Source organism: Heptranchias perlo, chromosome 7 (genome assembly GCF_035084215.1).
Source record: "Heptranchias perlo isolate sHepPer1 chromosome 7, sHepPer1.hap1, whole genome shotgun sequence".
In the NCBI taxonomy this organism is placed as follows: domain Eukaryota; kingdom Metazoa; phylum Chordata; class Chondrichthyes; order Hexanchiformes; family Hexanchidae; genus Heptranchias; species Heptranchias perlo.
The window spans coordinates 429,239-447,497 of NC_090331.1; the positions used below are offsets into that span (position 1 = coordinate 429,239).

The window sequence follows — 18,259 nt, forward strand, 5'->3', positions numbered from 1 at the left end:
TGGCGAGTTTCTGCAGTGCATCCTGTGGATGGTACACACTGCAGCCACAGTGCGCTGTTGGTGCAGGGAGTGAATGTTTCGGGTGATGGATGGGGTGCCAATCAAGCAGGCTGCTTTGTCCTGGATGGTATCGAGCTTCTTGAGTGTTGTTGGAGCTGCACTCATCCAGGCAAGTGGAGAGTATTCCATCACACCTCCTAACTTGTGCCTTGTAGATGGTGGAAAGGCTTTGGGGAGTCACTCGCCGCAGAATACCAAGCCTCTGACCTGCTCTTGTAGCCACAGTATTTATGTGGCTGGTCCAGTTAAGTTTCTGGTCAATGGTGACCCCCAGGATGTTGATGGTGGGGGATTTGGTGATGGTAAGGGATTCGGTGATGGTAATGCCGTTGAATGTCAAGGGGAGGTGGTTAGATTTTCTCTTGTTGGAGATGGTCATTGCCTGGCACTTGTCTGGCGCAAATGTTACTTGCCACTTATCAGCCCAAGCCTGGATGTTGTCCAGGTCTTGCTGCATGCAGGCATGGACTACTTCATTATCTGAGGGGTTGTGAATGGAACTGAACACTGTGCAATCATCAGCGAACATCCCCATTTCTGACCTTATGATGGAGGGAAGGTCATTGATGAAGCAGCTGAAGATGGTTGGGCCTAGGACACTGCCCTGGGGAACTCCTGCAGCAATGTCCTGGGGCTGAGATGATTGGCCTCCAACAACCACTTCTTTTGTGCTAGGTATGACTCCATCCACTGGAGAGTTTTCCCTCTGATTCCCTGATATTGGTGAGACCACACCTGGAATATTGTGTGCAGTTTTGGTCTCCTTATTTAAGAAAGGACATAATTGCTTTGGAGGCGGGTCAGTGAAGGTTCACTCGACTGATTCCAGGGATGCGGGGGTTAGCTTATGAGGAAAGGTTGGACAAGTTGGGCCTGCACAGACTGGAGTTTAGAAGAATGAGATGTGATCTTAGAATCATAGAATCATAGAAGTTTACAACATGGAAACAGGCCCTTCGGCCCAACATGTCCATGTCGCCCAGTTTATACCACTAAGCTAGTCCCAATTGCCTGCACTTGGCCCATATCCCTCTATACCCATCTTACCCATGTAACTGTCCAAATGCTTTTTAAAAGACAAAATTGTACCCGCCTCGACTACTGCCTCTGGCAGCTCGTTCCAGACACTCACCACCCTTTGAGTGAAAAAATTGCCCCTCTGGACCCTTTTGTATCTCTCCCCTCTCACCTTAAATCTATGCCCCCTCGTTATAGACTCCCCTACCTTTGGGAAAAGATTTTGACTACCTTATCTATGCCCCTCATTATTTTATAGACTTCTATAAGATCACCCCTAAACCTCCTACGCTTCAGGGAAAAAAGTCTCAGTCTCACCAACCTCTCCCTATAAGTCAAACCATCAAGTCCCGGTAGCATCCTAGTAAATCTTTTCTGCACTCTTTCTGGTTTAATAATATCCTTTCTATAATAGGGTGACCAGAACTGTACACAGTATTCCAAGTGTGGCCTTACTAATGTCTTGTACAACTTCAACAAGACATCCCAACTCCTGTATTCAATGTTCTGACCAATGAAACCAAGCATGCTGAATGCCTTCTTCACCACCCTATCCACCTGTGACTCCACTTTCAAGGAGCTATGAACCTGTACTCCGAGATCTCTTGGTTCTATAACTCTCCCCAACGCCCTACCATTAACGGAGTAGGTCCTGGCCCGATTCGATCTACCAAAATGCATCACCTCACATTTATCTAAATTAAACTCCATCTGCCATTCATCGGCCCACTGGCCCAATTTATCAAGATCCCGTTGCAATCCTAGATAACCTTCTTCACTGTCCACAATGCCACCTCGTTCCACATCGTTCACCTGAGGAAGGAGGTAACCTCCGAAAGCTTGTGAATTTAAAATAAAATTGCTGGACTATAACTTGGTGTTGTAAAATTGTTTACAATGCCACCAATCTTGGTGTCATCTGCAAACTTACTAACCATGCCTCCTAAATTCTCATCCAAATCATTAATATAAATAACAAATAACAGCGGACCCAGCACCGATCCCTGAGGCACACCGCTGGTCACAGGCCTCCAGTTTGAAAAACAACCCTCTACAACCACCCTCTGTCTTCTGTCGTCAATCCAATTTTGTATTCAATTGGCCAACTCACCTTGGATCCCGTGAGATTTAACCTTATGTAACAACCTACCATGCGGTACCTTGTCAAAGGCTTTGCTAAAGTCCATGTAGACCACGTCTACTGCACAGCCCTCATCTATCTTCTTGGTTACCCCTTCAAAAAACTCAATGTGTGTCTGTAGAATAATATATTATTTCTAATTTTACACTTGATTGTTCCTTGTCCTTTTCCATAACTATTCTAAACCTAGTGATATTATGATCACTGTTCCTCAAATGCTCCCCACTGAAACATGCTCCACCTGCCCCACTTCATTCCCCAGAACTAGATCCAGCACTGCTTCCTTCCTCATTGGGCTGGAAACACACTGTTCAAGAAACGTCTCTTGCATACATTTCAGGAATGCCACCCCCTCTTTGCTCTTTACACTGTCCCAGACTATATTGAGACCATAAGAGATAGGAGCAGGAGTAGGCCATTCAGCCCCTCGAGCCTGCTCCGCCATTTAATGAGATCATGGCTGATCTGATTTTTACCTCAACTCCACTTTCCCGCCCTTTCCTCATATCCTTCGACTCCCTCGCTGATCACAAATTTGTCCAACTCAGCCTTGAATGTATTCAATGACTCAGCCTCCAGAGTTTTTTGGGGTAAAGAATTCCAAAGATTCACGACCCTCTGGGAGAAGAAATTCCTCCTCATTTCCGTCTTAAACGGGTGACTCCTTATTCTGAGACTATGGCCCCTAGTTTTAGATTCCCCCATGAGAGGTAAAATCCTCTCAGCCATGATCTCATTGAATGGTGGTGCAGGCTCGAGGGGCCGAATGGCCTACCCCTGCTCCTATCTCTTATGGTCTTATGGTCAGCATCTACCCTATCGAGTCCCCTCAGAATCTTGTATGTTTCAATAAGATAATTGAAGTCCCCCATTCTCCAATCCTTCTCCAAGTCAGGCAACACCAATTAACCCATCACGCACATTGAACGAAGCCTTAATATCAACTAGGCAGAAAGCTGCTGCTGACTTTAAGAACAAAAGTGTTGGGGGAGCAAACTAATATACCGATAGGAGCCAGAATCCTTTACCCTGGGAATGCCAAATGGAAAACCTTACTGTGGTGCTGATCGAGACACTAACCAGATCATCCACATCTCCACCATCCTCGGGCATCGCCGATTCACCCACGGGCATCTCCTCTGGTGCCAAAAACTGCAATTCAGACAGAAACAGCTCAGAACACAGAAAGGAACAATAAATGGAATGGGAGCATCTGCAGGAGAGCAAGGCTGACACGGCTGCCATCTAGGTCATTGGGTTTGTTATTGAAACTGGAGTCTCGATGGTTGTATGATGCGCTGGAGCAGTTACGTTACTGACAGACATCACACACAAAATAAAAGCAGACATTTACCTCACACCTGTGAATTCCCAATCTCAGTTAGGACACGAGGGAGGCACACGCCAAAGAAATAAATGGGTGTAGCCAAAGGGTTTGCTGACCTGGGCTGACTTCTCTCACATGTCAGAGAGCACTGTAACATAACAGCCTCTATATTAGAAACAACGCTGGCAGCACTCTTCATTGTGGGAACGAACATTCAGCCACAGTTACTCTTTATTCAGTTGCTCCTCTCTTTACAGAAAGAAATACAAGAAGAAATTTCTTTGCTACTTTGATAAAAGTGTTAATTTTATTGTGTTTGGCCGTTCCAGTAAACAGCAGAGGCTGCGGCTTTAAATTGGCCTCAGACTTGCAGGACAAGAAACTGTGCTACTGACTGGGATATAAGCCTCTCCTTTGTAGGGTAATCACCACCAGTGGTTAGTTTTACCTGTTTGGCTTCATCACTGGTCACTTCACTTTCTGCAGCTTCATGCTTTGTGATGAGAGAGACAGCGTCTGTAATTAACAGACAGGTTGTAAATGTTACTGTCAGGTATCACACCCAACCCAATACTGCAAACGTACAACAGGCCAAACAAAGTCTGAAAGGGACAGAGGTATAGAGGGCCATCCTGGCAGGAAAGGTTAATCCCGTGGTTCATAAAACCATGTTGCAGCACAGAAACAGGCAATTCAGCCCAATCTGTGCTAGTGTTTCTCCCCATTAGCTACCTAGTCTAATCCCATTCCCTGCACGCTCCCAATACCCTTATATATTCCTCTTTTTAAGTAACTAATTGCTTTTTATAACATCTGTTTCAACCATGATTTGTGGCACGCTTCCTACATTACAACAGTGACTTCACTTCAAAAATGCTTCATTGGTTGTAAAGTGCTTTGGGACGTCCTGAGGTCGTGAAAGGTGCAAGTCGAAAAATGCAAGTGTTTCCTTTTCTCAGAGTTCCATATTCTAACCACCATCTGTGTGAAGAATTTTTCTAACCTTCCCTTTAATTCAGTTTTACAATTATCTTAAATTTCTGACCTTGTTGCTGTCTCCGTGGGAACAAACTATCACTATAGTGCCTTTCCTTTTACTTTAAGTTCTACCATAGGCAGAATCACCATTTGTATTCTGCCATTCAAACTTTACAATGCTCCTCCCTGAAAAGGAGCAATCGAACTTGAATCTAAACTGGACACTCATTCCTAGGCAACAGGGACTGCCCCAGCTCTCGGCCCGACATGGATTTCAGGAACTGACCAGGGTCAGTTAAATGGTCAGTGAGTGAAACTGGCAGTTTGATAGAAGCACATAATAAACCCTGCAAACACACAGCTTTGGATCCTCCTCATCATCACACCTCAACAGATTCTATCCCTGTTTTAACAGGCCTCAGAGCTGCAGGAGCAGGAAACTATGCTTCTTCTAACCTCTCCAACGACCCTTATCAAAGTCACAAATGACATCATATGTGACTGTGACCATGGTGAACAATACCTCCTCATCCTTCTCGATCTGTCTGCAGCCTTTGATACGGTTGGCCACACCATCCTCCTGTAACGCCTCTCCTCCGTCGACCAGCTGGGTGGGACTGCCCTCACCCGATTCCATTCTTATCTATCCAGTCGTAGCCAGAGAATCACCTACATTGGCTTCTTTTCCCTCTCCAGCACCGTTACCTCTGGAGTCCCCCAAGGATCTATCCTTGGTCCCCTCTTATTTCTCATGTACATACTGCCCCTTGGCGACATCATCCAAAATCATGGCAGGTTGTTACAAAAGATTAGGGCCTATGGGGTTGGGGGTAATATATTAGCATGGATTGAGGATTGGTTAACGGACAGAAAACAGGGAATGCGAATAAACTGGTCATTTTCGGATTGGCAGGTTGTAACTAGTGGGGTATCGCAAGGATCGGTGCTTGGGCCTCAGCTATTTACAATCTATATCAATGACTTGGATGAGGGGACCGAGTGTGATGTATCCAAGTTTGCTGACGATACAAAGCTAGGTGGGAAAGTAAGCTGTGAGGAGGACACCAAGAGTCTACAAAGGGATATAGACAGGTTATGTGAATGGGCGAGAAGGTGGCAGTTGGAGTATAATGTGGGGAAATGTGAAATTATCTACTTTGGTAGAAAAACAGAACATTTTTCAAAAGGTGAGAGATTAAGAAATGTTGGTAGTCAGAGGGATTTGGGTGTCCTTGTACATGAATCACAGAAAGTTAACATGCAGGTGAGCAAGAAATTAGGAAGGCAAATGGTATGATGCCTTTATTGCAAGGGGGTTGGAGTATAAGAACATAAGAAATAGGAGCAGGAGTAGGCCAATCGGCCCCTCGAGCCTGCTCCGCCATTCAATAAGATCATGGCTGATCTGATCCCAACCACAAATCGAAAGAACACAAGAAGTAGGAGCAGGACCCGGCCACTCAGCCCCTGGGCCCTCTCCGCCACCCACAGGGCCTTGACCGATCCGAACTCAGCTTCATGTCCAATTTCCTGCCCGCTCCCCATAACCCCTAATTCCCTTTACTTCTAGAAAACTGTCTATTTCTGTTTTAAATTTATCTAATGATGTAGCTTCCACAGCTTCCTGGGGCAGCAAATTCCACAGACCTACCACCCTCTGACTGAAGAAGTTTCTCCTCATCTCAGTTTTGAAAGAGCAGCCCCTTATTCTAAGATTTTGCCCCCTAGTTCTAGTTTCACCCATCTTTGGGAACATCCTTACCGCATCCACCCAATCAAGCCCCTTCACAATCTTATATGTTTCAATAAGATCGCCTCTCATTCTTCTGAACTCCAATGAGTAGAGTCCCAATCTACTCAACCTCTCCTCATATGTCCGCCCCCTCATCCCCGGGATTAACCGAGTGAACCTTCTTTGTACTGCCTCGAGAGCAAGTATGTCTTTTCTTAAGTGTGGACACCAAAACTGTATGCAGTATTCCAGGTGCGGTCTCACCAATACCTTATATAACTGCAGCAATACCTCCCTGTTTTTATATTCTATCCCCCGAGCAATAAAAGCCAACATTCCGTTGGCTTTCTTGATCACCTGCTGCACCTGCATATCAACTTTTTGATTTTCTTGCACTAGGACCCCCAGATCCCTTTGTACTGCAGTACTTTCCAGTCTATCGCCATTAAGAAAATGACTTGCTCTCTGATTTTTCCTGCCAAAGTGCATAACCTCACATTTTCCAATATTGTATTGCATCTGCCAAATCTCCGCCCACTCACCCAGCCTGTCCATATCCCCTTGCAGGTTTTTTATGTCCTCCTCACTCTCTACTTTCCCTCCCATCTTTGTATCATCTGCAAATTTTGATATGTTGTACTCGGTCCCCTCCTCCAAATCGTTAACATAGATTGTAAAGAGTTGGGGACCCAGCACCGAACCCTGTGGAACACCACTGGTTACTGGTTGCCAGTCCGAAAATGAACCATTTATCCCAACTCTCTGCTTCCTGTTCGATAACCAATCCTCCACCCATGCCAGAATATTACCCCCAATCCCGTGATTTTTTATCTTAAGTAATAATCTTTTATGTGGCACCTTGTCGAATGCCTTCTGGAAGTCCAAATACACTACGTCCACTGGTTCCCCTTTATCCACCCTGTACGTTATGTCCTCAAAGAACTCAAGCAAATTTGTCAGACATGACTTCCCCTTCATAAAGCCATGCTGACTTTGTCCTATTAAATTATGCTTATCTAAATGTTCCGTTACTGTCTCCTTAATAACAGACGCCAAAATTTTACCCACCACAGATGTTAGGCTAACTGGCCTACAATTTCCAGCCTTCTGCCTACTACCCTTTTTAAATAACGGTGTTACATTAGCAGTTTTCCAATCTGCCGGGACCTCTCCTGAGTCCAGGGAATTTTGGAAAACTATCACCAAAGCATCCACAATCCCTACTGCCACTTCCCTCAAGACCCTAGGATGGAAGCCATCAGGTCCAGGGGATTTATCCGCTTTGAGTCCCATTATTTTACTGAGTACCATCGCCTGAGTGATTTTAATCGTATTTAGCTCCTCCCCACCTCGAGTCCCCTGTTTGTCCAGTGTTGGGACTGTTAGCCTGACATCAGTAGTAGGGAAAATGCTAAAATCTATAATAAACGCTGTGATAACAGGACACTTAGAAAATAATAACAGGATTTAGAAGAGTCAACATGGATTTATGAAAAGGAAATCATGTTTGACAAACCTACTGGAGTTCTTTGAGGATGTAACTAGTAGAATAGATAAGGGGGAACCAATGGATGTGATGTATTTGAATTTTCAGAAGGCTTACGATAAGGTCCCACACAGGAGGTTTTTTTTTTATTCGTTCACGGGATGTGGGCGTCGCTGGCGAGGCCAGCATTTATTGCCCATCCCTAATTGCCCTCGAGAAGGTGGTGGTGAGCCGCCTTCTTGAACCGCTGCAGTCCGTGTGGTGACGGTTCTCCCACAGTGCTGTTAGGAAGGGAGTTCCAGGATTTTGACCCAGCGACAATGAAGGAACGGCGATATATTTCCAAGTCGGGATGGTGTGTGACTTGGAGGGGAACGTGCAGGTGGTGTTGTTCCCATGCGCCTGCTGCTCTTGTCCTTTTAGGTGGTAGAGGTCGCGGGTTTGGGAGGTGCTGTCGAAGAAGCCTTGGCGAGTTGCTGCAGTGCATCCTGTGGATGGTGCACACTGCAGCCACAGTGCGCCGGTGGTGAAGGGAGTGAATGTTTAGGGTGGTGGATGGGGTGCCAATCAAGCGGGCTGCTTTATCTTGGATGGTGTCGAGCTTCTTGAGTGTTGTTGGAGCTGCACTCATCCAGGCAAGTGGAGAGTATTCCATCACACTCTTGACTTGTGCCTTGTAGATGGTGGAAAGGCTTTGGGGAGTCAGGAGGTGAGTCACTCGCCGCAGAATACCCAGCCTCTGACCTGTTCTCGTAGCCACAGTATTTATATGGCTGGTCCAGTTAAGTTTCTGGTCAATGGTGACCCCCAGGATGTTGATGGTGGGGGATTCGGCGATGGTAATGCCGTTGAATGTCAAGGGGAGGTGGTTAGACTCTCTCTTGTTGGAGATGGTCATTGCCTGGCACTTATCTGGCGCGAATGTTACTTGCCACTTATCAGCCCAAGCCTGGATGTTGTCTCGGTCTTGCTGCATGCGGGCTCGGACTGCTTCATTATCTGAGGGGTTGCGAATGGAACTGAACACTGTGCAGTCATCAGCGAACATCCTCATTTCTGACCTTACGATGGAGGCAAGGTCATTGATGAAGCAGCTGAAGATGGTTGGGCCTAGGACACTGCCCTGAGGAACTCCTGCAGCAATGCCCTGGGGCTGAGATGATTGGCCTCCAACAACCACTACCATCTTCCTTTGTGCTTGGTATGACTCCAGCCACTGGAGAGTTTTCCCCTTGATTCCCATTTACTTCAATTTTACTAGGGCTCCTTGGTGCCTCACTCGGTCAAATGCTGCCTTGATGTCAAGGGCAGTCACTCTCACCTCACCTCTGGAATTCAGCTCTTTTGTCCATGTTTGGACCAAGGCTGTAATGAGGTCTGGAGCCGAGTGGTCCTGGCAGAACCCAAACTGAGCATCGGTGAGCAGGTTATTGGTGAGTAATTGCCGCTTGATAGCACTGTCGACGACACCTTCCATCACTTTGCTGATGATTGAGAGTAGACTGATGGGGCGGTAATTGGCCGGATTGGATTTGTCCTGCTTTTTGTGGACAGGACAGACCTGGGCAATTTTCCACATTGTCGGGTAGATGCCAGTGTTGTAGCTGTACTGGAACAGCTTGGCTGGAGGCGCAGCTAGTTCTGGAGCACAAGTCTTCAGCACTACAGCTGGGATGTTGTCGGGGCCCATAGCCTTTGCTGTATCCAGTGCACTCAGCCGTTTCTTGATAGCACGTGGAGTGAATCGAATTGGCCGAAGACTGGCTTCCGTGATGGTGGGGATATCGGGAGGAGGCTGAGATGGATCATCCACTCGGCACTTCTGGCTGAAGATGGTTGCCAACGCTTCAGCCTTGTCTTTTGCACTCACGTGCTGGACTCCGCCATCATTGAGAATGGGGATGTTTGCAGAGCCTCCTCCTCCCGTTAGTTGTTTAATTGTCCACCACCATTCACGACTGGATGTGGCAGGACTGCAGAGCTTTGATCTGATCCGTTGGTTGTGGAATCGCTTAGCTCTGTCTATAGCATGTTGCTTCCGCTGTTTAGCATGCATGTAGTCCTGAGTTGTAGCTTCACCAGGTTGGCATCTCATTTTTAGGTACGCCTGGTGCTGCTCCTGGCATGCTCTTCTACACTCCTCATTGAACCAGGGTTGATCCCCTGGCTTGTTGGTAATGGTAGAGTGAGGAATATGCCGGGCCATGAGGTTACAGATTGTGCTGGAATACAATTCTGCTGCTGCTGATGGCCCACAGCGCCTCATGGATGCCCAATTTTGAGCTGCTAGATCCGTTCTGAATCTATCCCATTTAGCACGGTGGTAGTACCACACAACACGTTGGATGGTGTCCTCAGTGCGAAGACGGGACTTCATCTCCACGAGGACTGTGCGGTGGTCACTCCTACCAATACTGTCATGGACAGATGCATTTGCGACAGGTAGATTGGTGAGGACGAGGTCAAGTAAGTTTTTCCCTCGTGTTGGTTCGCTCACCACCTGCCACAGGCCCAGTCTAGCAGCTATGTCCTTCAGGACTCGGCCAGCTCGGTCAGTAGTGGTGCTACCGAGCCACTCTTGGTGATGGACATTGAAGTCCCCCACCCAGAATACATTTTGTGCCCTTGCTACCCTCAGTGCTTCCTCCAAGTGGTGCTCAACATGGAGGAGGACTGATTCATCAGCTGAGGGAGGACGGTAGGTGGTAATCAGCAGGAGGTTTCCTTGCCCATGTTTGACCTGATGCCATGAGATTTCATGGGGTCCAGAGTCAATGTTGAGGATTCCCAGGGCCACTCCCTCCTGACTGTATATCACTGTACCGCCACCTCTGGTGGGTCTGTCCTGCCGGTGGGACAGGACATACCCAGGGATGGTGATGGAAGAGTCTGGGACGTTGGCTGAAAGATATGATTCTGTAAGTATGGCTATGTCAGGCTGTTGCTGGACTGGTCTGTGGGACAGCTCTCCCAATTTTGGCACAAGTCCCCAAATGTTAGTAAGGAGGACCTTGCAGGGTCGACTGGGCTTGGTGTTTTTTTGCCGTTGTCGTGTCCGGTGCCTAGTGGTGAACAAAGTTAGAGCACATGGAATTGGAGGTAATATACTGGCATGGATTGAGAATTGGTTAACAGATAGAAAACAGAGAGTAGGAATAAACGCGTCTTTTTCAGGTTGGCAGACTGTGACTAGTGGGGTATCGCAGGGATCGGTGCTTGGGCCCCAGCTATTCACAATCGATATCAATTATTTGGATGAGGGGGCCAAATGTAATATTTCCAAGTTTGCTGATGGCCCAAAACTGGGTGGGAATGTGAGTTGTGAGGCAGATGCAAAGAGGCTTCAAGGGAATATAGACAGGCTAAGTGAGTGGGCAAGAACATGGCAGATGGAATATAATGTGGAAAAATGTGAAGTTATCCACTTTGGTAGGAAAAACAGAAATGCAGAGTATTTTTTAAATGGTGAGAGATTGGGAAATGTTGATGTTCAAAGGGACCTGGATGTCCTTGTACATGAGTCACTGAAAGCCAACATGCAGGTGCAGCAAGCAATTAGGAAGGCAAATGGTATGTTGGCCTTTATTACAAGAGGATTTGAGTACAGTAGTAAAGATGTCCTACTGCAATTATATAGGGCCTTGGTGAGACCGCACCTGGAGTATTGTGTACAGTTTTGGTCTCCTTACCTAAGAGGGAATGCAACGAAGGTTCACCAGACTGATTCCTGGGATGGCGGGATTGTTGTATGAGGAGAGATTAAGTAGACTAGGCCTGTATTCTCTCGAGTTTAGAAGAATGAGAGGTGATCTCATTGAAACATACAAAATTCTTACAGGGCTCAACAGGGTAGATGCAAGGAGGATGTTTTCACTGGCTGGGGAATCTAGAACCAAGGGTCTCAGTCTCAGATTAAAGGGTAGGCCATTTAGGACCGAGATAAGGAGAAATTTCTTCATTCAGAGGGTGGTGAATCTTTGGAATTCTTTACCCCAGAGGGCTGTGGAAGCTCAGTCATTGAGTACATTCAAAACAGAGATCGATAGATTTAATGGCATCAAGGGATATGGGGATGATGCAGGAAAATAGCATTGAGGTAGAAGATCAGCCACGAGCTTATTGAATGGCGGAGAAGGCTCGAGGGGCTGTATGGCCTACTCCTGCTCCTATTTCTTATGTTCTTATGTTCCATATATATTAGGACGACACCCAGCTTTATCTCACCACCACCTCTCTCGACCCCTCCACTGCCTCGGATTTGTCATGCTGCTCGTCTGACATCCAGTACTGGATGAGCAGAAATTTCCTCCAATTAAATATTGGGATGACCGAAACCATTGCCTTCGATCCCTGCCACAAACTTGGTTCCCGAGCCACCGACTCCATCCCTCTCCCTGGCCACTGACTGAAGCCGAACCAGACCGTTCACAACCGTGGCATCCTATTTGACCCTGAGATGACCTCTGACCACATAATTGTTCCATCACCAAGACCGCCTACTTCCACCTCCGTAACATCGCCTGTCTCTGCCCCGCCTCAGCTCATCTGCTGCTGAAACCCTCATCCATGCCTTTGTTGCCTCTAAACTAGACTACTCCAATGCTTTCCTGGCTGGCCTCCCATCTTCCATAAACTTGAGCTCATCCAAATCTCTGCTGCCCGTATCCTAACTCGCACCAAGTCCCGTTCACCCATCACCCCCTGTGCTCGCTGACCTACATTGGCTCCCGGTCCGAAAACGCCTTGATTTTTAAATTCTTGTCCTTGTTTTCAAACCCCTCTATGGCCTCACCCCTCCCTATCTCTGTAACCTCCTCCAGCCCGACAACCCTCCGAGATCTCTGTGCACCTCCAATTCTGGCCTCTTGTGGATCCCCGATTTTCATCAGTCCACCATTGGTGGCTGTGCCTTTAGCTGCCTTGGCCCTAAACTCTGGAACTCACTTCCAGGGCTCCAAGGGCTAGATTATGAGAAGAGATTACATAAACTAGGCTCATATTCCCTGGAATATAGAATGTTAAGGAGTGATTCGATTGAGGTTTTTAAGATTTTGAAAGGAATTGATAGGGTAGATAGAGAGAAACGTTTTCCTCTGGTGGAAGGGTCCAGGACAAAGGGACATAACCTTAAAATCAGACCATTCAGGGGAGAAGCTAGGAAACACTACTTCACCCAAAGAGTGGTAGAAATGGAACTCTCTCCCACAAAAAGTTGTAGATGCTAGCTCAATTAATAATTTTAAACCCGAGGTCGATAGATTTTTGCTAAGGGTATTAAGGGAAATGGAGCCAAGGCGGGTGAATAGAGTTAGGATACAGATCAGCCATGATCTCACTGAATGGCAGAACAGGCTTGAACAGCTGAACGACCTACTCCTTTATGTTCCCTAAACCTCTTTGCCTCTCGACCACAATCTCCTCCTTTAAGATGCTCCTTAAACCCCTCCTCTTTGACCACCTGTCTTAATATCGCCTTATGTGGCTCTGTGTCAAATTTTGTTTAAAAATGCTCCAGTGAAGCACCTTGGGATGTTTTACTACATCAAAGGCGCTACATAAATTCAAGTTGCTGTTGTTACACCTGAGGAACAAATGGAATGATGGAGTGCTTCCCACCTTGCACTATCAGCTCCCAGAACTCCTGCAGACCCTTTTCCTCCACACTCTCTTTGAGGGTTTTCAGCAAAGTGTTGAAGAGTTTCGCTTCTCCGGCCTGGAAATACATCAAAGGAAGCCGGACAGAGTTATGTGACTAACTGTACAGTATACTACTATAGTATAAACTACATCACTCACCTCCTAAACCATGATATAAAATACATCACTCAGTAATGGTGGCCATAAAACTACCGGATTGTCGTAAAAACCCATCTGGTTCACTAATGTCCTTTAGGGAAGGAAACCTGCCGTCCTTACCCGGCCTGGCCTATCTGTGACTCCAGATACACAGCAATGTGGTTGATTCTTAATCACCCTCTGAAATGGCCTACTCAGTTGTACAATCTCGCTACAAAAAGTCATAATAAGAATAAAAACGGACGGACCACCCGGCATCGGACCACGAGACACTGGACACGACAAAGGCAAACTAAGCCCAGTCGACCCTGAAAAGTCCTCCTCACTAACATCTGGGGACTTGTGCCAAAATTAGGAGCGCTGTCCCACAGAATGGTCAAGCAACAGCCTGACATAGCCATACTCACAGAATCATACCTTTCTGCCAACGTCCCAGACTCTTCCATCACCATCCCTGGGCATGTCCTGTCCCACCGGCAGGACAGACCCACCAGAGGTGGCGGTACAGTGATATACAGTCAGGAGGGAGTGGCCCTGGGAGTCCTCAACATTGACTCTGGACCCCATGAAATCTCATGACATCAGGTAAAACACGGGCAAGGAAACCTCCATAGAAAAGATACAGCACAGAAGGGGGCCATTCGGCCCATCGTGTCCGCGTCGGCTCGAAGAACAACCAGGTGCCCATTCTAATCCCACCTTCCAGCAGCCGGTCCGTAGCCCTGCAGCTTACAGCACTTTAGGTGCAGGTCCAGGTACTTTTTAAAAAGAGTTGAGGGTCCCTGCCTCTACCACCAATTCGGGCAGTGAATTCCATACACCCACCACCCTCTGGGTAAAAATGTTTTTCCTCATGTCCCCTCTAATCCTGCCGCCAATCAGCTTAAATCTATGTCTTCTAGTTCTTGAACTCTCCGCGAGAGGAAACAGGTACTTCCTCTCTACTCTATATCGGCCCCTCATAATTTTGTACACCTCAATCCAGTCTCCCCTCGGCCTCCTCTGCTCCAAGGAAAACAACCCCAGCCTATCCAATCTCTCCTCGTGGCTACAATTTTCAAGCCCTGGCAACATTCTTGTAAATCTTCTCTGCACTCTCTACAGACCAATTATGTCCTTCCTGTAATGTGGTGACCAGAACTGCGCACAATACTCCAGCTGTGGCCTTACCAGCGTTTTATACAGTTGATACTTACAGTTGATGAATCAGTCCTCCTCCATGTTGAGCACCACTTGGAGGAAGCACTGAGGGTAGCAAGGGCACAGAATGTACTCTGGGTGGGGGATTTCAATGTCCATCACCACTACTGACTGAGCTGGCCGAGTCCTGAAGGACATAGCTGCCAGACTGGACCTGCGGCAGGTGGTGAGCGAACCAACATGAGGGAAAAACTTACTTGACCTCGTCCTCACCAATCTACCTGTATTGGTAGGAATGACCGCCACACATAGATAGAAACATAGAAAATAGGAGCAAGAGTAGGCCATTCGGCCCTTCAGGCCTGCTCCGCCTTTCAAAAAGATCATGGCTGATCGTCTAACTCAGGACCCTGTTCCCGCTTTTTCCCCATATCCCTTGATCCCTTTAGCATTAAGAAATATATCTGTCTCCTTCTTGAATACATCTAATGACTTGGCCTCCACTGCCTTCTGTGGTAGAGAATTCCACAGGTTCACCACCCTCTGAGTGAAGAAATTTCTCTTCATCTCGGTTCTAAATGGCATACCCCATATCCTGAGACTGTGACCCCCTGGTTCTGGACTCCCCAGCCATTGGGAACATCCTCCCTGCATCTCGTCGGTCTAGTCCTGTTAGAATTTTATATGTTTCGATGAGATCACCTCTCATTCTTCTAAACTCTAGTGAACATAGGCCTAGTCGACCCAATCTCTCCTCATACGTCAGTCCTGCCATCCCAGGAATCAGTCCGGTAAACCTTCGTTGCACTCCCTCCATGGCAAGGACATGCTTCCTCAGATAAGGAGACCATGGTGGGGTTACATTTGCCACCCTCCAATCTGTATGAACGGTTCCAGAGTCCATAGAATTTTGGAATTAGTCCTTGTGGAGAAGAATTCCTGTCTTCACACTGAGGACACCATCCATCGTGATGTGTGACACTACCACCGTGCTAAATGGGATAGATTCAGAACAGATCCAGCAGCTCAAAACTGGGCATCCATGAGGCGCTGTGGGCCATCAGCAGCAGCAGATTTGTATTCCAGCACAATCTGTAACCTCATGGCTCGGCATATTCCTCACTCTACCATTACCAACAAGCCAGGGGATCAACCCTGGTTCAATGAGGAGTGTAGAAGAGCATGCCAGGAGCAGCACCAGGTGTACCTAAAAATGAGGTGCCAACCCGATGAAGCTGCAACACAGGACTACATGCATGCTAAACAGCGGAAGCAACATGCTATAGACAGAGCTAAGCGATTCCACAACCAACGGATCAGATCAAAGCTCTGCAGTCCTGCCACATCCAGTCGTGAATGGTGGTGGACTAACGGGAGGAGGAGGCTCAGTGATCATCCCCATCCTCAATGATGGCAGAGTCCAGCACATGAGTGCAAAAGACAAGGCTGAAGCGTTTGGAACCATCTTCAGCCAGAAGTGCCCAGTAGATGATCCACCTCAGACTCCTCCCGATATCCCCACCATCACAGAAGCCAGTCTTCAGCCAATTCAATTCACTCCACGTGATATCAAGAAACGGCTGAGTGCACTGGATACAACGAAGGCTATGGGCCCCGACAACATCCCGGCTGTAGTGCTGAAGACTTGTGCTCCAGAACTAGCCGTGCCTCTCGCCAAACTGTTCCAGTACAGCTACAACACTGGCATCTATCCAACAATGTGGAAAATTGCCCAAGTATGTCCTGTCCACAAAAAGCAGGACAAATCCAATCTGGCCAATTACCGCCCCATCAGTGTACTCTCAAATATCAGCAAAGTGATGGAAGGTGTCGTCGACAGTGCTATCAAGCGGCACTTACTCACCAATAACCTGCTCACCAATGCTCAGTTTGGGTTCCGCCAGGACCACTCGGCTCCAGACCTCATTACAGCCTTGGTCCAAACATGAACAAAAGAGCTGAATTCCAGAGGTGAGGTGAGAGTGACTGCCCTTGACATCAAGGCAGCATTTGACCGAGTGTGGCACTATGGAGCCCAAGTAAAATTGAAGTAAATGGGAATCAGGGGGAAAACTCTCCAGTAGCTGGAGTCGTACCTAGCACAAAGGAAGATGGTAGTGGTTGTCGGAGGCCGATCATCTCAGCTCCAGGACATTGCTGCAGGAGTTCCTCAGGGCACTGTCCAAGGCCCAATCATCTTCAGCTGCTTCATCAAAGACCTTCGCTCCATCATAAGGTCAGAAATGGGGATGTTCGCACAGTGTTCAGTTCCATTCACAACCCCTCAGATAATGAAGCAGTCCGTGCCCGCATGCAGCAATACCCGGACAACATCCAGGCTTGGGCTCATAAGTGGCAAGTAACATTCACGCCGGTCAAGTGCCAGGTAATTTCGTTCACCTGAGGAAGGAGGAAGCCTCTGAAAGCTTGTGAATTAAAAATAAAATTGCTGGACTATAACTTGGTGTTGTAAAATTGTTTACAATCTCCAACAAGAGAGTGTCTAATCACCTCCCCTTGACATTCAATGGCATGACCATTGCCGAATCCCCAACCATCAACATCCTGGGGGTCACCATTGACCAGAACTTAACTGGACCAGCCACATACATACTGTGGCTACAACAGCAGGTCAGAAGCTGGGTATTCTGCGGCGAGTGACTCACCTCCTGACTCCCCCAAAACCTTTCCACATCTACAAGGCACAATTCTGGAGTGTGATGGACTACTCTCCACTTGCCTGGATGAGTGCAGCTCCAACAACACTCAAGAAGCTCAACACCATCCAGGACAAAGCAGCCCGCTTGATTGGCACCCCATCCACCGCCCTAAACATTCACTCCCTTCACCACCGGTGCACTGTGGCTGCAGTGTGCACCATCCACAGGATCCACTGCAGCAACTCGCCAAGGCGCCTCCCACAGCTCCTCCGAAACCCGCGACCTCTACCACCTAGAAGGACAGGGGCAGCAAGCACATGGGAACACCACCACCTGCACGTTCCCTTCCAAGTCACACATCATCCCGACTTGGAAATATATCGCCATTCCTTCATCGTCGCTGGGTCAAAATCCTGGAACTCCCCATCTAACAGCACTGTGGGAGAACCTTCACTACACGGACTGCAGCGGTTCAAGAAAACGGCTCACCACCACCTTCTCAAGGGCAATTAGGGATGGGCAGCAAATGCTGGCCTCGCCAGCGACGCCCACATCCCATGAACGAAATTTTAAAAAATTCACCTACCCAAACCATGGTACAAACTACAACACACACCTACCCAAAACCATGATATAAACTACTACATCACTCACCCACCTACCTAAACCATGGTATAAAAACATCTTAAGAACATAAGAACTAGGAGCAGGAATAGGCCATGAGGCCCTTCAAGACTGCTCCGCCATTCAATAAGTACATGGCTGACCTTAGGAACATAGGAACATGAGTAGGCCATTCAGCCCTTCGTGTCTGCTCCGCCATTTGATAAGATCATGGCTAATCTGTGATCTAGCTCCATATACCTGCCTTTGGCCCATATCCCTTAATACCTTTGGTTGCCAAAAACCTATCTATCTCACA

The 18,259-nt window shown here is 47.5% G+C and overlaps 1 protein-coding gene across 2 annotated transcripts in view; it reads right to left on the reverse strand.

Moving 5' to 3' along the window:
• Positions 1-18,259, reverse strand: part of xrcc5 (X-ray repair complementing defective repair in Chinese hamster cells 5) — a 487,392-nt gene that overhangs the window by 172,740 nt on the left and 296,393 nt on the right. Inside the window, exons 18-20 of one of the 2 annotated variants that reach the window (XM_067986923.1) lie at positions 13,358-13,454; positions 3,994-4,061; positions 3,299-3,370 (exon numbers count right to left, since the gene is read on the reverse strand). The exons of the other annotated variant lie outside the window; for it this stretch is intronic. Coding sequence (XP_067843024.1) covers positions 3,299-3,370; positions 3,994-4,061; positions 13,358-13,454 — 237 coding nt within the window. The remainder of the gene's footprint in view (positions 1-3,298; positions 3,371-3,993; positions 4,062-13,357; positions 13,455-18,259) is intronic. 2 annotated transcript variants of the gene reach the window in all.